Consider the following 25,756-nt stretch of genomic DNA (forward strand, 5'->3'; position numbering starts at 1 on the left):
AATAAGGCTTTATAGAAAGCTGTGGTTTAAGGAGCGAGTTCTCCAAAAACTTGATTCCAGGCTCAACAACAAAATTGATTTTTTTTTTGCTTCAAAAATGTAATTCAGCCATGGCTCTGTTCACAACAGCCGGCCTGTGAAGCTTTCATACATTTTTCAAACACACACACACATATATTTGTCAGTTTCTTATTTAGGATTTCGCTTCTCAGTGTTCTGCAGCTGTGATAAGCGTACTTGGAGAAAGTCCAGAGGAACAACTGCGCAGGCAGAAAATCTGATTGTCTGTTCTAACAGGCAGGGGAAAGTTATAAGTTACTTAGCCATAAGGGGACTGTTGCCAACACGTCTCCTTGGCAGTTTTCAGGAATACCATTACACCAAATCTTGGAATGATGCAAAGGAAAATATTTTATCCGCAGCAGCTGATCAAGTAATTAGTTTTAATAACTGCTCTGTGTGCACAGAACCTTTTTTTTTTTAATTGTTCATTTTAAAACAGAATAGCGATTGCTTTGCTCCCAAGCAAAGTTGGATGAAACCATGTGATCAATAGCAGTAACGAACAGGCTTTTTCAAGTCAAGAATCTGCTAAAATTCTTTCCTATGTTATCGGGTATATACTGGGGGAGGGGGGAAGTTTGCAGTCTGACAAGGCTTGTAACTAGACAAAGTTGATTTCACTCCTTTACTTGAAGACGCTTCAAAGCCGCTTCTCCTTAAACATGTCGAAGCAGCCCTTTTTGTTTTTTGCCTACTTTCCGAAGCACACAAGGCATGCAAGATTATTATGAATTTCCTTCCCTCTCACAAACTTGTGTTTAATTTCTTAGCCACACCAAATTTTCAGGGGAGTCCAAGTGTATACTGACTTTTTTAAAAAAAAAATTTTTTTTAAATTATATGATGTACAGTAAAACCTTGGATTGCAAGTAACTTGGTTTGCAAGTGTTTTGCAAGACAAGCAAAACATTTGATTAAATTTTATCTTGATATACAAGCAAGGTCTTGCAATACAAGTGCATACAGTATACACACATCACAAATGAGCTGATGGTTCTTCTCTCCTCTGACGCTGCAGAAGTGTAGTGACTGTTTTAAACGAGCGAGGTCTTGCAATACAAGTACGTATAGTATTTTGTATTAAAGTTTTTGGGTTGTGGAACGAATCGTCCACGTTTCCATTATTTCCTATGGGGAAATTCGCTTTGATATACGAGTGCTTTGGATTACAAGCATGCTTCTGGAACAAAATTATGCTCGCAAACCAAGGTTTTACTGTATTATATTGTAATATAAATTTTAAAGAATTAAAAAAAACAAACAAACCTGACAGCATCCCTTTGGACCCTCTGAAAATTTAATATGGGTAAGAAATCAAACACAAGCTATTGGGAGAGGGGATGAAATTCATAGTGATCTTGCATGCCTTGTATGTTTTAGACAGTAAAGAGAAAAAAAACAAAACATACCAGTTCTCTAAATGTGTTTAAAAAGCAGCCATTCGGAAGTATCTTCATAGGCTTTCCTCATCCCCCCCCCCCAATGAGATCACAGCAGCAAGAAGTGGTGGTGAATGGCTGGTTATGTCCTCCATTGCTGTCATTCTAGGCCTGTTTGAACCATGTGAGCCTCCATAGATCCCTGCAACCTACCACATAGCCAATAACTTCCTCCTCTTATCACTGATCAGAAGAGAAAAATGCAGCAGACTGAAGTACCGTATTTTCTTGCATATAACGCGCACGTTATACGTGGTTTTTACGTACCGCGCATACCCTCGCACGTTATATGCATGAGCGCGTTGTACAAAATTTTTTTTACATAGTTCCCCCCCCCCCCCGACGTCCGATTCACCCCCCGCAGGACCGCTCGCACCCCCACCCCGAAGGACCGCTCGCACGCACTCCCACCCGCACCCCCACAGACTCCCGACCCCCCCCCCCATCATGTAGAAGCTCCTACCGGTGTCCTGCTGCTTCCTCTTGGCGGTCCCGACACCCGACACGATCGGGGCAAGAGGGAGCTCAAGCCCTCTTGCCCCCCCGACTCCCCGACACGATCGGGGCAAAAGGGAGCCCAAGCCCTCTTGCCCCGCCGACTCCCCAACTCACCGACAATATCGGGCCAGGAGGAGCCCAAGTCCTCCTGGCCCTGGCGACCCCCCCCCCCCGCTAGTTGTTCGGGCCAGGAGGGAGCCCAAACCCTCCTGGCCACGGCGACCCCCTACCCCCACCCCGCAATACATTACGGGCAGGAGGGATCCCAGGCCCTCCTGCCCTTGACGCAAATCCCCCTCCCCCCAACGACCGCCCCCCCAAGAACCTCCAACCGCCCCCCCAGCCGACCCGCGACCCCCCTGGCCGACCCCCACGACACCCCCCACCCCCTTTCCCCGTACCTTTGTGTAGTTGGCCGGACAGACGGGAGTCAAACTCGCCTGTCCGGCAGGCAGCCAACGACGGAATGAGGCCGGATTGGCCCATCCGTCCCAAAGCTCCGCCTACTGCTGGGGCCTAAGGCGCCTGGGCCAATCAGAATAGGCCCGGGGGACTTAGGTCCCACCTGGGGGCGGGGCCTGAGGCACATGGGCCCAACCCGACCATGTGCCCAAGGCCCCACCCCCAGGAGGGACCTAAGGCTCCCGGGCCTATTCTGATTGGCCCAGGCGCCTTAGGCCCCGCCAGTAGGCGGAGCTTTGGGACGGATGGGCCAATCCGGTCTCATTCCGTCGTTGGCTGCCTGCCGGACAGGCGGGTTTGGCTCCCGTCTGTCCGGCCAACTACACAAAGGTACGGGGAAGGGGGGTGGGGGTGTCGTGGGGGTCAGCCAAGGGGGTCGCGGGTCGGCTGGGGGGGCGGTTGAGGTTCTTGGGGGGGCGGTCGTTGGGAGGGGGATTTGCGTCGAGGGCAGGAGGGCCTGGGATCCCTCCTGCCCGTAATGTAGTGCGGGTGGGGGTAGGGGGTCGTGTGGCCAGGAGGGTTTGGGCTCCCTCCTGGCCCGAACAACTAGCGGGGGGGGGTCACCAGGGCCAGGAGGACTTGGGCTCCCTCCTGGCCCGATATTGTCGGGAAGTTGGGGAGTCGGCGGGGCAAGAGGGCTTGGGCTCCCTTTTGCCCCGATCGTGTCGGGGAGTCGGGGGGGGGCAAGAGGGCTTGAGCTCCCTCTTGCCCTGATCGTGTCGGGTGTGCCGCGGTTGGCTGGGGCAAGAGGGCTTGATCTCCCTCTTGCCCCGATCGTGTCGGGGAGTCAGGACCGCCAAGAGGAAGCAGCAGGACACCAGTAGGAGCTTCTACATGATGGGGGGGGGGGTCGGGAGCCTGTGGGGGTGCGAGCGGTCCTTCAGGGTGGGGGTGCGGGTTCGAGTGCATGCGAGCGGTCCTTTAGGGGTGCGTGCGAGCGGTCCTTCGCAGTGGGGGTGCGAGCGGGTCCTGCGGGGGGGGGGGCATCAGGCTTTCAGGGTGGGGACAGGACTTCAAGGGGGAGAGGAGAGTCGGGCGGCGACGGGAGAGTCAGGCAGCATGCGCGGTATACGGGTGTGCGCGGTATATAAAAATTTCTATACATAGATTTGTGTTTTTCGCGCGCTATACCCCTTGTGCACGTTTTACACGGGTGCGCGTTATCTACGTGAAAATACGGTAAATACACAGGGGAAAAGAAACAGTGAAGTGTGCTTTGAGGATGGATGAGGGGGTGGTGGTCAATATGGGAGAATTGGTTACCTGAGCAAGCTGGAGATTGTGCCTCAGAGGTGGAGGCTCTCTGAAATGGGAATAAGGAGAAGTGGGGATAGGGAGAGAAAGAGGAGTGTGGTGAGTGTGTGAGGGGGAGAATGTGCAAAGGAGAAAGATAGAGAGGTAGGGTATATGCCTGGGGAGGGAACCTTGGGGACACACAGGATTGATGGTCTTGCTGGGAGAAAGAACTGAGGGAGGGCAAGGAAAGTCTAAAGGGTGGGGAGTGGGGGGAAGTACAGTTGGAATAGGAAGGGAGAATGTGGCACAGTGGTTAAAGCTACAGCCTCAGTACCCTGAAGTTGTGGGTTCAAACCCACACTGCTCCTTGTGACCCTGGGCAAGTCGCTTAATCCCCCTCCCCCATTGTGACAGAGAAATAGATTTGTGGGTGGGGGAATTCTGGGCCAAAAAAAAAAAAAAAAAAAGCTGAAAAAGTATGCAGAATTCCCTCAGAAGTAATGAATTCTGCATAGATGGAAACAAGAAAAGGTCCACATAGCGTGTCCTTAGGACATCGTAATCACTGTCTTGTCATCAGAAAATACTTAAAATGCATCAAATTCATGCACACAGTCAGTGTTGTGCAGAACGCTTTCTCCGAGTCTTGGTTACTGCTACGCTCAGAGCCTTCTCAACCTCTATCAACCGTATATATAGAAACCCCTTGCTAATCAGTTATGAAAGTGCCACTTCTGCTGTGTTTTAAAAAAAAACCTTACATGCCACAGTGCCTCTCAGCTCCCTTTTGACATCCATGTGCTCTAAAATATATCCTTATAAGGATGAGCCTAGTTTTAATTAGCTTTAGTGCTGCAAAAGCTGAACTGTATCCGATTTCATATAAAAATTCACAATGAAATCAAACATTTTTCAGTTCAGATCAGCTCAACAACCCTAGTCAAGATTCTTTAAATTTCTAAAGCAAGTCTTCCCTAACGGTGGAAAGTTATATTAGTTTATATAGACTTATAATGCCTAGTATACAAGAGCACACAAGATTATTTTCTGAGTCGTATAAAGTCAGAAAAGGAAAGGGTTTGAAGAAATCTAACGTGTTTCTATTGGCTACTTATGCAGGCAGCATGCTAAGGGGATGGAATTTGAGTCCCTGAGTTACAGAGGCCCAACTTAAATACAACTCGTACTTAAGAACGCGATTGCGGCTTCATTTGATTTCGCTGAGCAGTCTTTCCAGTGGCATAGACTCGTACACTTCTCCTGCAGCAGATTAAGGAATGATGCATGGCCACATTAAGAACAGTGTGTGGTTGTGCATTCTGCACCTTAGAAGGAACACTGGGTAGGGTCACAGTTGGCCCTTTTGTCAGCTGGGAGCAGAGGTAAGCAGCGAGAATCTTAAAATCTACAAATTCCGAGTTACATACAAATCCGACTTAAGAACACCTTTAAAAAATAACTCATTCTTAAACTCGGGCACTGCCTGTACTGCCTTTCTGTGTTACAATCAAAGTGGTTTACATAAAACACCTGTTTTGCTTATGTTGCTTTGGTTGCCTGATGCGTCGCATATTGAGTTTAAAACATTGTGTTTGATTCTTTTTAAGATATTGAAAGATGAGAATCTGGCTGTGTTAAGTTCGTCGTTTCATTTTTACCAGCGTTGCATTCTTAGGATCGGATGCGGTTCGAAATTCCATTAGTAAATTTGGTGAGACTTTCAAGATCTCGGGGGGGGGGGGGGAAGGTCCATGGTCACGGCGCAGGGTGTGTTGTGTTATTTGGATTTATATCCCCGTCCTTCCAGAAGAGCTCAAAATTGGTAACAAGTTTACATACATAATAAAGCATAACAGGGTATAGATAATACATTTTTGGTCATGACATGATAGGACAATGCATAGGGGAGCATGATTATGGTCAAAAGCATGGCAATAATTATTTATTTTAAAAATTTCTATATTTAAGGCCTAAACGGTTTACATGGTGTTATACATAAATTTATAAAACAAAATAAAAACACTTAAACATAAACAAACAATCCTCAAAAAGATCAGCAATAGGGAGATAAAAGCCAAAAAAAAGGACTATACAAACAATTATGAAAAAGTTCTCAAAAGTCAGCAGTCATGAGGAATAACAATTGCGTTTTAAGTAGTTTCTTAAATTTGCCTTTTTCATCACATTTCCGTAATTGACTCGCATGTGAGTTCCACAATTTAACCCCTGCAGAACAAAAAGGTCATGGCACTGAACTGAACATATTTTGGGTTAACTTTCGCCTTTAGTAGGGCTGAATTTTCAGAGTGCAGTGGTCTATTCGGTAGATAGTAAGGGACTCATAATCAAAAAATAAAAAAAGTCTAAAAAGTGGCCTAAATGATCGTCCAAGTACCCATAATCAAAGCTGGATTTAGACGTATCTAAAACCAGCTTAGGCCTTTCCCCTGCCTCTAAATGCACAGAGAGAAAAGAGGCGCTTTTAGAGGAGGGGAAAGGGCGGGAGGTGGGCTGACCTAGAACTAGGATTGCAGCAGGTATAACCAAAACTTTAGGCAGGTTGCCTAGTCGGCACTTATACGTTTTGACTTAGACCAAGTCAAAACAGGTATAAGTGCCGAAAAGGGGCTGCTGAGCTGATCGTGGCTGCTGCAATCAGCTCAGCGGCCCCAGCAATTTGCCTACCCCCCTACAGCAATGATCGTGGCAGGAGAGATGGCTTATCTCCCCTGCTATGATCCACCCTTCTCCCCCCCCACCCCGACAATGATCAGGGCAGGAGGGAGCCCAAGCCCTCCTGGCCCGGGGAAACCCTCTAACCCTCACCCCCCACTAAAATACGTGCAGGAGGGATCCCAGGCCCTCCTGCCCTTGATACCCCCCCACGACCGCGCCCCCCCCAATCCCACCCCCCCCCCGTACCTTGCAATCGTTGACCTTGCTAATTTTCTTTTCTTTAGTCCCATCAGATTAATCCAGAAGTTGCAGCCAATTGGCACGACACTCTCAAGTTCTGGACTGACCTAATGAGAACACTAAAGGAAAAGTGTTTTTCACTGACTAAAAAGGACAAATTTTGTACTTCAATAGTTGATGGTATATTAACGTCCAAATCAAGTCAATAAAAAAACCCGAATGGTTAGCGCAGACAATGTGCTTAGAAGCTGAGGGACAGGGTTTGACTCCCACTACAGCTCCCTGTGACCCTGGACAAATCACTTAACTCTCCACTGACCCACGCACAAAAGACCACAGATTGCGAGTCCAGTAGGTACACAAAAAGTACATTAGATTACATTGCATTAGTGTCTTCTAGCCCGCCAATACCTTTCAGTTCTAGGCGGTTTATAACAAGAATTGGCCTGGGCATTCCCAGGGAGAGTACAAGGTTAATAGATATAGTATGCGTCGGGATCTGGGGAGGGTTGATCAGGTTTAGTTAGGTCATTTGACAAATTTCTTGAATAGTACAGTTTTAAGTTCTTTCCTGAATGTTTTGGAGTTGGGTGTCATGGTCAGCAGATTGGAGACTATGGGCTTCTTTTACTAAGCTGCGCTAGCGGTTTTAGCGTGCACGCTAGACGCTAACGCCTCCACTGAGCTGGCGTTAGTTTCTCCGCTTAGCGCGGGGGTTAGCGCGCGCTAAAAACGCTACCGCAGCTTAGTAAAAGGAGCCCTATGTAAACCACTTTGGTTGTACCACAGAAAGGCAGTATATGAAGTCCATATTTTAACTTTTTTTTTTTTTTTCATGAAAGCAAGAACTAATAAATCATATTCAGTCTCCCACATCTCCATTCATACCAAGCGTGCATTTGAACTGTTCAGCGAGAACAAAATTTTCCCCCTACTGGGCAATTATATAACTACATCCTAGCTGTTTTCAGCTACATTACATCACACATTCTGGCAGTGACGACGCTGGCTCACCTTCAGCACCTATCGAGACCAATTTCACTCCTTTACTGGCAATAAAATCCAGTGCTTTGTTCACGTTGTTAATTTTATGTACTCTCATTTTTCCCCGTTCTGGCTTAGGTAACCGCTCTCCTAAAAGAAATAAATTAAAAAATAAAAAGAAGGTGGGTGTGGGTGTTTATAAAACATATGAGCTTCTGTACCGTTACAAATGACTGGGGAGTCCATTCTGAGCGGTTTGCCTGAGCTCCAGTAAAGGTGCTACAGTACAAGAGCTAAAAACACGTCAATCTTACCTATTTATACCGTCTATATCAGTGGTCTCACAAACTCAAACCCTTTGCAGGGCCACATTTTGGATTTGTAGGTACTTGGAGGGACTCAGAAAAAAATAACAGTTAATTTCTTATTAAAGAAATGACAATTTTGCATGAGGTCAAACTCTTTATAGTTTATAAATCTTTCCTTTTTGGCAAAGTCTTAATAATAATATTGTAATTTACAGCTAAAGAGACATACGATCGAGAAACTGTTTTATTTTACTTTTGTGATTATGATAAACATACCCGAGGGCCTCAAAATAGTACCTGGCGGGCCTCATGTGGTCCTTGGGCCGCGAGTTTGAGACCACTGATCTATATACATATACTATAATTATTGTTTCTGTATTGTCATATCTTTCTTTCTTTGTATTATTTGTGAGTTCACCCTTTCGTGTTCCAAGTGTGCGTGTGTGGCCTGCTGTGTGGGTAGCCTGCCGTTTCCTCCATGTTGCTACTCCCCCTAAAAGTTTCTTTATTTCTTTATATCCAACACTGAATAGGAAACACTCCCAAATATCGCAGTACACTTTTCCCTCCGTAGTCACGGTTTCAGCAATCGTGGTTTCGATTATTCACAATTTTTTTAGCTTGCTGGCTTCCCCCCCCCCCCCCTCCAAATTACATCAGCTTGCACAGCGAAATCACAGATTCCAAGCGTTTACAGAGAAAACTGACGATTCCGAGCACTTTCTTCACCATGTGTTGCCTCTCCTTCAGAACAGGCCAGGTCTCTTACCATGTTATTCGCAGTTTCACTATATTCAAGATGCTTTTTAATAGAAAACCGTGAACAACATATGAAAAAGTTATTCGCGGGTCTGTTAATCCCCTATCACAGCGAATACGGAGGGAAGAGAGTACAGACTGCGTTTGAATACCTTCATGCACCAAATTCATATCCTAAAACGTATCCATAATAAGCCAGCCTTGAAATTTCATATTTGAAACTAAACTATCATATCATAACAGAAAAGATTAACCTTCGCACCAAAGGTGCATTTGCACTCGATACTTTGAAAATATCTTTAAAAGTGCATTCTATGCAGCTTAGAGTGGCTTTTGGTGTTAGGAGCCATCTTGCAAAGTGGGAGGGACACTCTGAGATCTACAGTACAGAATGACACGGGGACAAATTTTTCCCCGTCCCAGAGGGAACTCATTTTCCTGTCCCGTCCCGGCGAGTTCTTTTCCCGTCCTTGCCCCATTCCTGCAAGCTCTGTCCTCATCTGCACAAGCCTCAAACACTTTAAAATCATAAGCAGCAACATTCTAGAGCTCAGATTGTGATGTCATAATGCCTCAGTCCACCAATGCCTAAGCTCCGTTCTCATCTGCACAAGCCTCAAACACTTTAACATCATAAGCAGCAACATTCTAGAGCTCAGATTGTGATGTCATAATGCCTCATTCCGCCAATGCCTCAGCTCCGTCCTCATCTGCACAAGCCTCAAACACTTTAAAATCATAAGCAGCAACATTCTAGAGCTCAGATTGTGATGTCATAATGCCTCATTCCGCCAATGCCTAAGCTCGGTCCTCGTCTGCACAAGCCTCAAACACTTTAAAATCATAAGCAGCAACATTCTAGAGCTCAGATTGTGATGTCATAATGCCTCATTCCGCCAATGCCTCAGCTCCGTCCTCATCTGCACAAGCCTCAAACACTTTAAAATCATAAGCAGCAACATTCTAGAGCTCAGATTGTGATGTCATAATGCCTCATTCCGCCAATGCCTCAGCTCCGTCCTCATCTGCACAAGCCTCAAACACTTTAAAATCATAAGCAGCAACATTCTAGAGCTCAGATTGTGATGTCATAATGCCTCATTCCGCCAATGCCTAAGCTCGGTCCTCGTCTGCACAAGCCTCAAACACTTTAAAATCATAAGTGTTCAAGGTTTGTGCGGTTAAGGCAGAGCTTACAGGAATGGGGGGCAAGGACAGGGACAGTGACAAAACTCGTGGGGACAGGACGGGCAAAATCTATCCCCATGTCATTCTCTGTTCTACAGTTGCTCCCACAACACAGATCTAATTTAATCTAATCTACTCTTCCATATGTGCATCGCACATACCTATACAGGCTCAAGGCGACAGATCAAGAAGGAAGGGGGAAAGTAGTAGGGGAGGAGGTATGGAGAAGATAAGATAGGGGACACAGAAGAATGGGGGAGTTATACAGAAATTAAGACTGTTAATTGTCAAAGAGGTGGGTCTTCAGGTTTTTTCTGAATGTGGTGTAGTTTGTCTCTGTCCTGATAACTTCTGGTAGGTCATTCCAGGTTTTTACACCCAGATAAGTTAGCATAGAGTGGAAAATTCGCTTGTAGTGGAGGTTTTTTGTGGATGGTAGATTTAGTTGGATTCTGTTAAGGATTCTTTTTGATGTCAACCATACATTAGAGAATAATTGGATGAGGGGGATGCTGAGCTTCCGTATAGGATCTGGTGTAGGATACAAGACGATTTGAAAATTATTCGGGATGATATTGGGAGCCAATGTTGTTTGCCTGATGAAGGTTGTGATTGAGTCAAAGTTCTTTAATTTGTAGATTAGTCTAACTGCTGTGTTCTGGATGAGTTGTAGTTTGTGGATGAGAGAGGTGTTGATGCCAAGGTAGGCGGAGTTGCAATAGTCCAGTTGAGGTAGGACCATCATCTGAACGATCAGAGCAAAGTGGTGTGGGTGAAAGTATAATCTTGTGAGTCACAGTGCTCCAACAAGCTGCAAGAGTCCTCTAAAGGAAGCTCATCCACAACCTACCTCTCATATATATTGTCTGATCAAACAATACAAGTCAATTAGAATTCTGAAAAATTTCAGGGCTACTAAGAAAAATAATTACGCTAGATTAAGTGAGCTGCAGTTAAAAAGATAAAATTAGGATCTCCAGTTCAATCTGTGCTTGATATAACTTCCTTAAATTCTGCCACCCTTACTTAGGAGTTCCAATGTTTAACATTTAACAATTATAATAGCCAAAGCACGGGTCTTCCAGGAATCGTGCATATGCAAAAGCGTCCTCAAAATTTGGCTGCTGCAATTGACCCCGTTACCGTTTAGCTTCTATTACAAATGAATTTGTTGGGTCACTTCTGGCTCTGGCAATGTCCAAGTGTATTTCTGTTTGTTTTGTCTTAAGTGAGGCCCTGAATGTCATAAGAGAGGGTTCTGCTTGTACTGGGCGAGGGCGTGCATTCCAAAGTGGGGAAGCTATAGAGAGAGAAAAAAAAGCAGTATGCTGAGTAGAATACAAAACAGACAGAAATACACTTGGACGTTGCCAGAGCCAGAAGTGACGCACCAAATTAATTTGTAATAGAAGATAAACAAAGTTTTAAGCAGAAGTAAAGCCAAGTTTTTACCTACCTTTTTTGACCCTGGGCAAGTCACTTAATCCTCCACTGTCCCAGGTACATTAGATAGATTGTGAGCCCACCAGGACAGATTGAGAAAATGCTTGAAGTACCTGTATGTAAACCACTTTGAGGGTGGTTATATAACTACAAAAAGGCAGTATATTAATCCCAACCCTTTTCCATGATGTCATAATGCCTCATTCCACCAATAAAAGCCAACCTCCTCAGTGATGTCACAATGGCTTCATTGATCTATACTTGGCTCACTTCTGCTACTGTATTGGAGGAGAGTGTGGTGCAGTGGTTAGAGCTACAGCCTCAGTACCCTGAGGTTGTGGGTTCAAACCCCATGCTGCTCCCTGTGACCCTGGGCAAATCATTTAATCCTTCATTGCCCCAGGTACATTAGATAGATTGTGAGTAGAGAGTGACACGGGGACAAATTTGTCTTGTGGCTGTCCCTGCCCCATTCCTGTAAACTCTGCCTTAACCGCACAAACCTTGAACAAATATAATCTTAAAGTGTTCGAGGCTTGTGCAGATGAGGATGGAACTTGTAGGAAAGAAGCAGGGGCAGGAAAAGAATTCACGGGGATGGGAAAAATCCCCCCCACATGTCATTCTCTAATTATGAGCCCACTAAGGCAGATAAGGAAAATGCTTCGAGTATGGTTGCAATACTAGAAAAAGGCAGTATACAAGTCCCAAACCCTTTCCCTTTTTCTGAAGGTAAGAGTATGTTACTCTCCTTTTAATATTCACAGATAGCCTTTTATAATCTGGTTTTTAGGGACCTGGGAAATGACCACTGTCTGATTAGCACTAGGTCTTTTTATAATTCCCATTTCTCTTCCTCACACTATTTTCCTCCATTATTCCTCCTCAGTTTTCCCCTTTGAAAGCTTTCCTTTAGATATTAATCTCTGAATTGCTTTGCTATACATGCTGTAAAAGGCAGTAAATCAAGTCTGATGATAAAAATTATTTTCTAATTTTAATGTTTTTGTAATTATATGTATATATATATGGCATATTTTTACTGTAAGCCACTTTGGATAGGCTTTGGTTGTGTTGTTTAAAGGCATAATGCCTTACTGAAATCTTTTTTAAAAATAAAAAAAAATTTCAGATTGATATCATGCAAATTTACAAATAGGATTTTTTTTTAAATCGACATCTCATTCAAAAAGATTTTTTTCCCTTTTCTTTCAAGTAAGTAAATTATAACAGGTGCAGTTAGTCCACAGACAAGTAAAAGTGAAAACGTGTTAAGAGACGAATAACAAAATGAAGGACAAATGAGCTGCTATTCTGACCCCCATTAAATTGAGTCATGCAATCAATGCACTGACAAAAGCTAATCAGTATGAACCACCTTAAAACCAGTGGACATTCCCAAGTAACCTTCAAGGAGGTTAACGCAACTAGAATGGTAAACAGTCACAGTCAACACTGGGCACTCAGAAACATTTCCTATCACATGACAGTGCACGGCTGACTCAACATTATAAAAATTCCCAAATCAGCATTATTAAACAAGCTTTATTACTTATAATTTAAGTGGCTGGCAGTGTGGGAGAATATCAGTAATTTACCAGCCTACTGAAATAGTAGGCTGGTATTATTTCAGTTTTCACACATCAGTTCCTTTTTTTTATTTTCTTGCATATTGTTAAACTTAAATATAATTAAAGGTACTGAAGGGGATAGACTTAGTAAATAAGGACAGGTTGTTCACCCTATCCAAGGTAGGGAGAACGAGAGGGCACTCTCTAAAGTTGAAAGGGGATAGATTCCGTACGGACGTAAGGAAGTTCTTCTTCACCCAGAGAGTAGTGGAAAACTGGAACACTCTTCTGGAGTCTGTTGTAGGGGAAAACACCCTCTAGGGATTCAATGTAAGGAAGTTCTTCTACACCCAGAGAGTGGTGGAAAACTGAAACACTCTTCCGGAGTCTGTTGTAGGGGAAAACACCCTCTAGGGATTCAATGTAAAGAAGTTCTTCTACACCCAGAGAGTGGTGGAAAACTGAAACACTCTTCCGGAGACTGTTGTAGGGGAAAACACCCTCCAGGGATTCAATGTAAGGAAGTTCTTCTTCACCCAGAGAGTGTTGGAAAACTGAAACACTCTCCCGGAGTCTGTCATAGGTGAAAACACTCTCCAGGGATTCAAGACAAAGTTAGACAAGTTCCTGCTGAACAAGGATGTACGCTGGTAGGGCTAGTCTCAGTTAGGGCGCTGGTCTTTGACCAGAGCGCCGCCGCATGAGCGTACTGATGGGCACGATGGACCACTGGTCCGACCCAGCAGCGGCAATTCTTATGTTCTTATGTTTACCGGATTCACATACTGATTTCCCACACACTTTATAGGATTTTCACACAGTCATTCCACACAGTTGCACTAAAGGAACATTTTACCTGATATGACTTCCAACAGCAGCATTAGTTTCAGCCCATCTCTGAAATCCTCATCTATGTTCTCAATCTGCGTACCAGCTTTCCGTAGGTGGGAGTTACACCAGGCAGTAAAGGTCTGGAAGATAAGAAAAGCAGAACGCACATGTATTTTATTTATTTTATTTTTTTTTTAAATCTCTATGTACTGCACACATCCTAACCAGAAGGAAAAGAGCAATTCCATTCAGTCGGTAAAAATGTCATTACTTTATGTGTCAGGCTAACAGGGTTAAATATATTAAAGCAATAGGAAGCTGAACAGGGTTTGGTATAGGGACAATTGCCCAATCAATTTTGTGCCTACAAGTGTTATCAACTAGGAAGCTTGGGGGACAGGGATTGAGATGGAATTTAACACAAGAACAAACCAACTAAATTCTCCCCTAGGTATCAAACAATAAATGGTGTGAACATTCAAGATGAATTTCCCTATACGTGAAACAACCTTTCTGAAGTCGACTACAAACAGAATGAACCTCATGAAGTAGGCCTTGTGAAGTCAGCCAAACATCTCACTGGTAGAACTGTGCAGTAGCCTATATACCAGTGTCCCGCAAACTTTATGAAACCGCGGCACACTAAACTCAGGGCCGCGGCTGGGGGGCATCCGGAAATGCACGGACGTAGACGCGATATCAAGCACATGTGTGATGTCATCACTTTGATGTCTTCACATGTGCAGAGGTCCTCTAGATGGGGACCTGAGCTGTGTGTGTGTGTGTGTTGGAAGAGAAGAGGAAAGGCGCTGGCGTCTAGCGGCACACCCGGAATCTCGCCACAGCACACTTGCGATACACTCCTATATATAGCTCAGTGAGAAAACCAGCGAGCACAAAAAGAAGAAACCAATGAATTCCCAAAGAGGCCACCATGACAAACAGAAGTAGGAAAAACAACAGTATCTGGATGAATCAAAGGTTTATTGTAAATGTCCAGAGTTGAATGAGCAAAAAAAAAAAAAAAAGTCTCAAAATGTGGGCTAAAAAAGCGGGCACTTCGCTAATGCACGATCACGTCATCAACAGCCACCGCAGCTGGTTCTCGCATCTCAAACGTGTATGCTCTTGATTGCTACACAACAGGATTCCTAAGGAAGGCACACTTTGCTGAAACATGGGCCGTGTCGAGTCCAGACTGCCCACAATTTCACCCACACTCAAAGACTGTATTTTCCAGCTCATTCATGTCTGCTCTGTATATATTTTTTTTTATCAATATTTGAGTCTGGATGTTTACAATAAACCTTTGGTTCATCCAGAAACTGATTTTTCCCATTTCTACAGTGAGAGAACACCATACGACAATCAAATTTACAGTAACACACGCACAGCATCTGTGCCATAAAAAAACAAAAAAAAACACAAAAAACCCACCCTGAACAGCTGAGTGGCAGAAAACTGCTTTAGGGGCTTCCCCTGCCATCAGCTGTTCGGGCTTCCCCAAACCGGCTCTGCGCATGAGTGACAGCCAGTTTCTAAACGAGCGATCGGATGGTTATGGCTTGCCTCCACAAAACTCATTTGCACGGGAAGCCGTTTGAACATCAATCGTTGTTTAGAAATTGGCCAAAAAAAAATCAGCCCACAGCGACCCACATGGTTTTAATGATCAACTTTAATGCATCTAGCTCTTAATTCAAAACTCTCTCTGATCTGTATGGCCCTTAAATGAAAGGGACAAGGTAACTTGAACAGAAGGATTTCCTTCTGTGTGTCTTCAAGGTATTTAAAAGCCTCTCAAAGAGCAAACTTACCCACAACCTCTGTAAAAAGAAAATCATGCAACCTGACACCCATCATCAAGTTTTCTCAGGAGTGGCCCTCATCCCTCTGGAAAGCGTCCCCCGACCCCCAAAGCAGCTCTCTCTACTCAGAAAGCAGGTGAAAGCCTGGCTCTTCTCTAAAACTTTTAACAAAAGAGGCAACCAGTTAGCTAGTCACATACACAAGGATTAAAGGGGATGGGACTTACAGTATACACGTCTCCCTCCATATTCGCTGTGATAGGGGATTAACAGACCCGTGAATACAGAAAAACCGCAAATAACTTTTTCATATGTTATTCGCTGTTTTCTATTACAAACCAGCGTGAATGTGGTGAAACCATGAATAACATAGTGGGAGACCTGGTCTGTTCCTGAAGGAGAGGCAAAACACAGTGAAGAAAGTGCTAGGAATCGGCGATTTTCTCGGTAAACGCTTGGAATCAGCAATCTCTCTATGCAAGCTGACGTAATTTGGGGGGAGAAGCCGGCAAGCTAAAAAACTGCAAAAATAATCGAAACCGCGATTGCTGAAACCGCAAATACGGAGGGAGAAGTTTACTGCTTTTTTGTGGTTACACATTCAAAGCTGTGTTTACATACATAAAGGTACTTAATTTTGTAACCTGGGGCATGGACGATTAAGTGACTTGCCCAGGGACCCAAGGAGCAGTACTGGGACTCATCCCACAACCTCAGGGTGCTGAGGCAGCATCTCTACCACTAGGCCACGCCTCAATAAAGCTGTACACACTCCAGCAGGACTTGCCTAACAAGGAACCTCAAGCTGAGATCACTTGTGTGCAACTTTTCTGACTGCAATTTTTCCTCTAGTCAATTTTTCCATTAATCTTAGCATCTGGCCGTCACCTCTGCTTTCCTTTCTGCCATTTATTACAATGTTTTGATATGTAATGTGTTGTCATTATAAAGTAAAGTACTATGCCCCCCACCCACGACTTCGCGATGAAGCAGGAAAAAAAAAATCAAACACGCGCACAGCGACTCTCGAATAAAGAAAAATAAGAAAATCGCGGTGCTAGAAGACACTTTCGGGCAGAGGCAAGAAAGACGACTTCTTGGCTCCGCGGAAACGAAAGAACTGGAGACCACGAGGAGGGGATGCGCCCTCTAGTGGAGCAGGAAGGCACACATGCGTGGTGCAGCTCAGAAAACTTGAATCTTCAATCAAGTTTGCTTGAAAAGCTGTCCGCGTCGGGGCTCCGTAGATGACGTCACCCACATGTGAGAATATCATGCCTGCTTGTCCTGGGATAAAGTAAAGTACTATGCCCCCCACCCATTTCCAAATACAGTTCAAACTTCTCTTACTGACTTACAAGTGCATTCATTCTCTAGCCCCTCAATATCTGTCCTCACTTATCTCCCCCACCCTGTGAACTCCATTCATCGGGTAAGTCTCTCTTATCCGTACCCTTCTCCTCTACTGCCAACGCCAATCTCTGTCCCTGCTGTTTTGCTGCACCTTATGTCTGAAACAGACTGCCCGAGTCAATAAGTCAAAGTTCTGTCTCTAGCAGTATTTAAATGCAAGCTAAAAGCCCACTTTTTTTAAGGCTGCCACTCATCGTAAGATACCTATGTCCATCTTAGAAACATAGAAACATAGAAAAAAGCGGCAGAAAAGGGCTATAGCCCACCAAGTCTGCCCATTCCAAGTATCCCCCCCCTGAATTTACTCCCTTAAAGATCCCATTTTTTCTTAAAATCCGTCACGCTGCTGGCCGTTATCACCTGGAGTGGGAGTCTGTTCCAATGATCCACCACTCTTTCGGTGAAGAAGTACTTCCTGGAGTCGCCATGAAACTTCCCTCCCCTGATCTTCTGCGGATGCCCTCTGGTGGTCGAGGGTCCCATGAGCCAGAAGATATCATCTTCTGACTCGATGCGTCCCGTGATGTACTTATATGTTTCAATCATATCTCCCCGTTCTCTTCTTTCCTCAAGTGAGTACAGCCGCAATTTCTTTAGTCTTTCTTCATACGTGAGATCCTTGAGCCCCATGACCATCCTGGTGGCCGTTCGCTGAACCGACTCGATCCTCAGCACGTCCTTTCGGTAGTGTGGTCTCCAAAACTGAACACAGTACTCCAAGTGAGGCCTCACCATGGCTCTGTACAACGGCATCATAACTTCAGGTCTCCTGCTGACGAAACTTCTGCGGATACACCCCATCATTTGTCTTGCCCTGGAGGAAGCCTTCTCCACTTGATTGGCAACCTTCAAGTCCTCGCTAATGATCACCCCTAGATCGCATTCCGCCGTGGTCCTATCCAAGGTCTCACCATTTAGTACATAAGTTCTACGCGGGTTTCTTTTGCCCAGGTGCATTACCTCTGCAAGAAGCTCCCGACCTCCATCTTCCCATTTGTTTCATCTGTCCTAATTAGTTTGTAAGCTCTTCCGAGAAGAGACTGTCTATTTACATGTTGAATGTACAGCGCTATGTACACCTTTCAGTGCTACAGAAATGATAAACAGTAGAAGTATTTTACAATTTTAATTATGTCTGGGCTCCCGGTTTATCTTAGAATTCAATTCAAATGTGATTGCATCTCTTTCAAAATTTTATGTGGTATTTTTATTCCCCTTGTTCCCTTATTATGGAACATTTACAGATTTTCCTATGCAAGCAGCATCCAACGATTTAAACTCTCCCTTCCTTCTAGAAAAGGAATTAAAGGAATTAAGATCTTTAGTCAATCTTTGGCTTTTAAAAACTTTCGCAACTATGGAATAAACTTCCCTTAACTCTGAGGAGCCCCAGTCCTTTCCAATCTTTTCACAAATTTCTAAAAACTTTTCTATTTGTTAAACATTTTGAAAATTAATTTCTTTCGAAACTTGTTTTTTTTAATTTCTTCAGTTTTTACTTAATTGTTGTAAACCGAGTTGAGCTTCCTTAGGTTTATAAAGTTAAGCTTTAGTTTAGTAGACTGGCTGCACAGTGCCTTGGATAAATTTCTTCAAAAGGGTGGTAATTATTAAATATCAAATTGCATGTACTGATGACTGGTTGCCAATGGAGGCGCGAGTGAGGTTCAAGTTCGGTTGCTTTTGCTTCAAGGTTCTAGTCGGTCTAGCCCCCAAATACATAACCGACCTATTCTCCTTTCCAACCAATAGACATAAAAGAAGCTCCAACCTGCACTTCGTTTCCCCCCCCCCCCCCCAGTTAGAGGATGCAAATTCAAAATTTATCACCAATACCTTCTCTCTTATCAAGCAGCATTATGGGGCAACGATCTGAAACAACTACTTACGCTTGCCAATACATATAGGGAATTTAGGAGACAAATGAAAACATACTTGTTCTTAAAGTACAAAGGTAACTGATTCGCAGAATATCTCTCTCAATACCAGACCTCCAGATCTGCTAAACAATAGACACTAACTATGTCAATTCTATTCCATTTGTAACATTCTCTATAATCATTGTAAACCGCATAGAACTTCACGGTCCTGCGGTATATAAACCGTTGTTATTATTATTATTATTATATCAGCAAAAGCCTGTTCACATTAAATTTTGAACATTGTCTACATCATTTCAGTATTGTATTTATATTTATTAGGACCCCTGACGAAGGCGTGTTGTCCGAAACACGGACCGTGTTGGGTCTCTTGGTTGGTAAAAAGGTTTTATATCACTGCATATTAACCTTGGTTCATAGACAACCCCGCGAAAGACAAAGGCGCGCGCCGACAACTGAGCGCAAGACGGAGGCGCGCGCCGAAGAAAATTACAGTTTTTAGGGGCTCCGACGGGGGGTTTTGTTGGGGAGCCCCCCCAGTTTACTTAATAGAGATTGCGGCGGCGTTGTGGGGGGTTGTAACCCTCCACATTTTACTGTAAACTTAACTTTTTCCCTAAAAACAGGGAAAAAGTGAAGTTTTCAGTAAAATATGGGGGGTTACAACTAGAGAATGACACGGTGACGGTTTACCCGCGGCTACCGCATTTAAGCCGCGGGTCACCGCCGAAAACGGGGAAGAAAACTAGCAGTCGCTGCGGTGACGGTGACAAGGCCATTCACCGACCGCGGAAACGGTGAACAGGTTTGTCCCCGCGGGCCAATGTACCCCCTTCTAGGAACCGCTATTTACCGCCCGACGCCCGATTCACCCCCCCCAGCAGGACCGCTCGCACCCCCACCCCGAACGACCGCTCGCACGCGCTCCCACCCGCACCCGCGATCGGAGCAAGAGGGAGCCCAAGCCCTCTTGCCCGGCCGACTCCCCGACGTCCGATACATCCCCCCCCCCCCCGGCAGGACCACTCGCACCCCCACCCCGAAGGACCGCCGACTTCCCGACAATATCGGGCCAGAAGGGAGCCCAAACCCTCCTGGCCACGGCGACCCCCTAACCCCACCCCGCACTACATTACGGGCAGGAGGGATCCCAGGCCCTCCTGCCCTCGACGCAAACCCCCCTCCCCCACAACGACAGCCCCCCCCAAGAACCTCCGACCGCCCCCCCCAGCCGACCCGCGACCCCCCTGGCGACCCCCACGACCCCCCCACCCCCCTTCCCCGTACCTTTGGTAGTTGGCCGGACAGACGGGAGCCAAACCCGCCTGTCCGGCAGGCAGCCAACGAAGGAATGAGGCCGGATTGGCCCATCCATCCTAAAGCTCCGCCTACTGGTGGGGCCTAAGGCGCGTGGGCCAATCAGAATAGGCCCTGGAGCCTTAGGTCCCACCTGGGGGCGCGGCCTGAGGCACATGGGCCCAACCCGACCATGTGCCTTAGGCCGCGCCCCCAGGTGGGACCTAAGGCTCCAGGGCCTATTCTGATTGGCCCACGCGCCTTAGGCCCCACCAGTAGGCGGAGCTTTAGGATGGATGGGCCAATCCGGCCTCATTCCTTCGTTGGCTGCCTGCCGGACAGGCGGTTTTGGCTCCCGTCTGTCCGGCCAACTACCAAAGGTACGGGGAAGGGGGGTGGGGGGTCGTGGGGGTCGCCAGGGGGGTCGCGGGTCGGCTGGGGGGGGCGGTCGGAGGTTCTTGGGGGGGGCGTCGTTGGGGGGGAGGGGGGTTTGCGTCGAGGGCAGGAGGGCCTGGGATCCCTCCTGCCCGTAATGTAGTGCGGGGTGGGGTTAGGGGGTCGCCGTGGCCAGGAGGGTTTGGGCTCCCTTCTGGCCCGATATTGTCGGGAAGTCGGCGGTCCTTCGGGGTGGGGGTGCGAGTGGTCCTGCCGGGGGGGGATGTATCGGACGTCGGGGAGTCGGCCGGGCAAGAGGGCTTGGGCTCCCTCTTGCTCCGATCGCGGGTGCGGGTGGGAGCGCGTGCGAGCGGTCGTTCGGGGTGGGGGTGCGAGCGGTCCTGCTGGGGGGGGTGAATCGGGCGTCGGGCGGTAAATAGCGGTTCCTAGAAGGGGGTACATTGGCCCGCGGGGACCTGTAATAAATTAAAATTAATAGTGCTCAGAACCCCCAAGGTAACTTCAGGCATCATTTTGAAGCTGGGGGGGGGCGGTCGTTGGGGGGAGGGGGGTTTGCGTCGAGGGCAGGAGGGCCTGGGATCCCTCCTGCCCGTAATGTAGTGCGGGGTGGGGTTAGGGGGTCGCCGTGGCCAGGAGGATTTGGGCTCCCTCCTGGCCCGATATTGTTGGGGAGTCGGAGGTCCTTCGGGGGGAGGGATGTATCGGACGTCGGGGGGGGGGGGGGCATCAGGCTTTCAGGATGGGGACAGACCTTCAAGGGGGGACAGTGCAGGGAAGTCAGGGAATTTATATTAATTAATTTTTTCTCTGCGTGTTTTGTTTTTGTATAGTTATTAACTAATATTTAACTAAGTTTTAAAGTTTTAAAGAATGTTTCCTTTATACGTAAATAAAGAAAAGTGAATGGGATTGCAGTGGCGGTGACGGGGCGGTGAATGGGGTGGCAGTGGCGGTGACGGGGCGGTGAAGAGGATGGTGAGACGGGGACGGGGCGGTGACGGGGATGGTGAGACGGGGACGGGGCGGTAACGGGGATGGTGAGACGGGGACGGGGCGGTGACGGGGACCAATTTTTTCACCGTGTCATTCTCTAGTTACAACCCCCCACATCCCCCACAACGCGGTGCAATCTCTATTAAGTGGGGGGGGTTTCCCCCCCACGCCCCCCCCCCGTCGGAGCCGTAAAAACAGTAATTTTCTGCGGCGCGCACCTCCGCGCTGTGCCTAATTGTTTGCGCGCGCCTTTGTCCCGGCGCGCTTTTGACCTGACACCATTAACCTTGGTACAATAAACTCTTGCCTGCATCTTGTACATTATCTGCAGTTTTTGTTTGGTTTTCCTGTTTTGGTGATTTTTCTGCAGATTTAGTTGGATTTCTTTTTGTTGCACATTAAATTGAATACAGGTTTTCCATATAAAAACGCCATCTGCAAATATACCCTAAATTAAGTAGCCAATAGCACTGTAACCCAATATTGTTCTAAAAATCATATAGGGTTCTCTTCTACAAGGTTTTACCTCTACCACTAAAAGCTCCTTTTACGAAGGTGCGCTAGCATTTTTAGCGCACGCTAGCCGAAAAACTACCACCTGCTCAAGAGGAGGCGGTAGTGGCTAGCACGCGCTATTCCGCACGTTAAGGCCCTAACGCGCCTTCGTAAAAAGGAGCCCTAAAAGTTAAAGAGCTGCACGGAATTGGGGCTTGCAGGAATCTCATGGAAGAAGTTGCTCAGCAATTTACACGGGAAGAGTTGTCAAAATCTCTGGTGACTCCAGAATGGGGTTTGGTACATGTGACATTGATTCAAAACAAAGTCAATATTTTTGAATAAATATTTTTCATGGGAGTTTTTTGACCAGCGATAGTAAACGGGGGAGGGGCCAATGCTGGTTGCATTACTACAATTGCATTTTTACAATTGTTGTGAAATATACACCAGACCGGCTGAGGTCTTTTTCTCCCAACTGTACAGTTTGCTAAAAAAAAAAATTATATAAATTACCAAAAATGATAGAATTGTAAGATTGTTATTGTGAATAATCCACATATATTGTTGGCACACAATAGCTTTTTTTGGAATGATGGACACTTTTCCACTACTATTTTGTATGGTGATTACACTTTTTTTGTTTGTTTGTTTGTATAGTAGTGGAGTATTTTTCATCCTTTTTTTAAAAAAATGTTAGTTTCAAATAAATTTAAAATTATTTTATGAATATGCCTGTCAAGCAACTCAGTGCTACAGGAAACAAGATTGTTGGCAAAGGCAGTACACTTCTCCCTAGGTATTCACGGGGCATAGGAGCAGAACCGGACCGCAAAGTGTGAAAAACCGCAAATAACTTCTCGTCCGGCTCTGACCCACCCCCGCCTCCCTCTTGCCTTCCCCCCAGCATCCTGGCCTTACCTGGTGGTCTAGCAGGCTTTCGGGGCAGGAGCGAACTTCCTACGCTCCTGCCCCGTGCAGATCGCCAATAGGAAATGACTGCCGTGAGTTCCCATAGTCTCTCGAGACTATGACAGAAGCTTACGGAAGCTATTTCCTATTGGCGATCTACACAGGGCAGGAGCGTAGGAAGATCGCTCCTGCCCCGAAAGCCCGCTAGACCACCTGGTAAGGAGTAATCTATAGCGCTACTAGACATTTTAAGTCCTGTAGGGAGGCGGGAAGGCCCTAAACTATGCTTTCCCCCCCCCCCCCTCCATTAAAAAAAAAAAAATTGCGGATAATCGAAACCGCGAATCGGGAGGGGGAAGTGTATTTCCAGAGTGATGTAAGGCAATATAAATTCATGGTTGGAACAGATCTTGGAGCATAACCCCAGTACATGTACAACAGCACATGTATGCTAAGATGTGTCTTAAGACAGGGAGTTTGTACCTTTTTGCTTCTAAGGTTCCTCACCCCTATTTTATACTCATTCAACACATCAGCTACCAAAGTGGGTCCTCAGCCAAGGGTAATGCTCCAAGGTCCCTTCTGGAATACCTACAATCTTGAGCCCCGTATCCAGCCACCAGATGTCGCTCTTACGTAATAACCACATCCTCCTTCCTTAAGTGGAACAAAGGTCTAATTCTACCACATCAGTATCCGGAGACAGAACCAAATGATAGTGCACAGCCCTTGCCATTTGAGTCACCAGATCAGTTTTTCCAGGTTGTGAATTCCTCAGCCCACACTTTTTTTTTTACTCTGGGACATGTTACAAGTGACAGAAAGCTCAATATATTTATCAGACTACTTAAATCTGGTATTCTCTGCCAAGAGATTTGAGAATTATGAATTCTTATTCTTTTGGAAAGGTTTAAAGACTTACCTGTTTAGAAAAAGTTGTTTGAACAGTATTAAAAAAACAACAAAACAGATTCTCCATTTTTGTTCTCTGATTTGAACCTTTATTGTGAGTTGGCAGAATATAAATGTCACATTACATGATCATAATTTCTACAGAAAATATTTTGTTAACATGTCGTTTTATTTAAATTATTTCATTAGTATTGTTAGACCTGACAGATCCCTGAAACCCTCTCACTGAAGCCACAATTAAGAACCCATCCATTAACACATTGTATTTTCATACTCTAGTCCAGGGGTGCCCAATAGGTCGATCACCAAGGCAAAGTGAGTCGATCGCGGAGCCCATCCCGGGCTCCGTGATCGACTCACTTTGCCCTGGCGATCTACCGGGCTGATCAGCCTTCCTCTCCCCGACGTCAATTCTGCCCTCTGAGAGGAAGTTCGGGTCAGCCAATCGCTGCCTGGCTGGGCCGGAACTTCCTCTCCGACAGCAGAATTGACATCGGGGAGAGGAATGCTGGTCGGCCTGACGCAGGGAAGCAGGGAGAGCTTGGGGCGGCGGCTGCTTTGGGGCCTGTTACCCAATGGCGGCAGCGGCTTGGGGGCGTGTTCGCCGATGGCAGCGGTGGAAGGAAGGAAGGAAGGAAAGAAAGAGGAAAGAAAGAAAGAAGGAAGGAAGGAAGGAAGGAAGGAAGGAAGGAAGGAAGGAAGGAAGGAAGGAAGGAAGGAAGGAAGGAAGGAAGGAAGGAAGGAAGGAAGGAAGGAAGGAAGGAAGGAAGGAAAGAAAGAAAGAAAGAAGGAAGGAAAGAAGGAAGGAAAGAAGGAAAGGGGGCAGGCAGGAAGACAGAAGGAAAGAAGGGAAACAAAAAAAGAAAGGGAGGGAGAGAGGAAGAAAAAGTTGGGGGAGGGAATGAGGTCTGGAGGAGAGGGGGCCTGTTCGCCGATGGCAGCGGTGAAAGAAAGAAAGAAAGGAAGAAAGAGGGCAGGCAGGAAGACAGAAGGAAAGAAGGGAAATAAAAAAAGAAAGGGAGGCAGGGAGAAAGAAAGGGCAGGGAGAGAGGAAGAAAAAGTTGGGGGAGGGAATGAGGTCTGGAGGAGAGGAAGCATACAGGCTGAAATAAGGGAAGAAAGATTGGATGCACAGTTAGAAGAAGAAAGTGCAACCAGAGACTCATGAAATGACCAGACAACAAAGGTAGGAAAAATGATTTTATTTTCAATTTAGTGATCAAAATGTGTCTGAATTTATATCTGCTGTCTATATTTTGCATTATGGCCCCACTTTTACTAAACCACAATAGCGGTTTTTAGCGCAGGGAGCCTATGAGCGTCAAGAGCAGCACTGGGCATTCAGCACAGCTCCCTGCGCTAAAAATTGCTATTGTGGTTTAGTAAAAAGGGAGGGGGGTATATTTGTTTATTTTTGTATGGTTGTTACTGAGCTGACAGTGCACAGAGTCATCTGCCTTGACCTCTTTGAAAAAAAACCCGGAATAGGAATGATAATTAACAATTTCTCAGTGTACAGTGTGCTTTGTGGGTTTTGTTTTGTTTTTTTATTTTATTGTTGGTAGATCATTTTGACTTGGTCATTTTTAAAGTAGCTCGCAAGCCCAAAAAGGGTGGACACCTCTGCTCTAGTCTAATGGATAAGAGAAGTACATTAACATGACAGAAGTTGGCCTCAAGCAGGTATCATTGTCTTTAGTATTAATGTAAGATTGTTCTCTATTTTTTAAATAAGTTGGCTAACATCTCCAGCTTAGAGAGCTAAGATTTAGAAACGTCTAAAAATGGAACCACCAGTCTGTGATCTATTTCTTCTATAATGATTCTATGCAGAATTTTTTTTTTTTAAATATTAAGGCTGGGAAATGGTACATGTACAGTAAAATGTACCCTCAAGCTAATGGCGTTATCCTCATGGAGACACCCATTTCATGATCAACCCACACATGCACA

The 25,756-nt window shown here is 45.8% G+C and overlaps 1 protein-coding gene across 2 annotated transcripts in view; it reads right to left on the reverse strand.

The window, feature by feature from the left end:
• The window catches only part of ACTN4 (actinin alpha 4), a 154,240-nt gene that overhangs the window by 64,501 nt on the left and 63,983 nt on the right, over nucleotides 1-25,756 (reverse strand). For both annotated transcript variants that reach the window (XM_033955150.1, XM_033955149.1), the window contains exons 2-3: nucleotides 13,724-13,838; nucleotides 7,629-7,748 (exon numbers count right to left, since the gene is read on the reverse strand). In XM_033955150.1, coding sequence (XP_033811041.1) covers nucleotides 7,629-7,748; nucleotides 13,724-13,838 — 235 coding nt within the window. The remainder of the gene's footprint in view (nucleotides 1-7,628; nucleotides 7,749-13,723; nucleotides 13,839-25,756) is intronic.

Source organism: Geotrypetes seraphini, chromosome 8, assembly GCF_902459505.1.
Source record: "Geotrypetes seraphini chromosome 8, aGeoSer1.1, whole genome shotgun sequence".
NCBI lineage: Eukaryota > Metazoa > Chordata > Amphibia > Gymnophiona > Dermophiidae > Geotrypetes > Geotrypetes seraphini.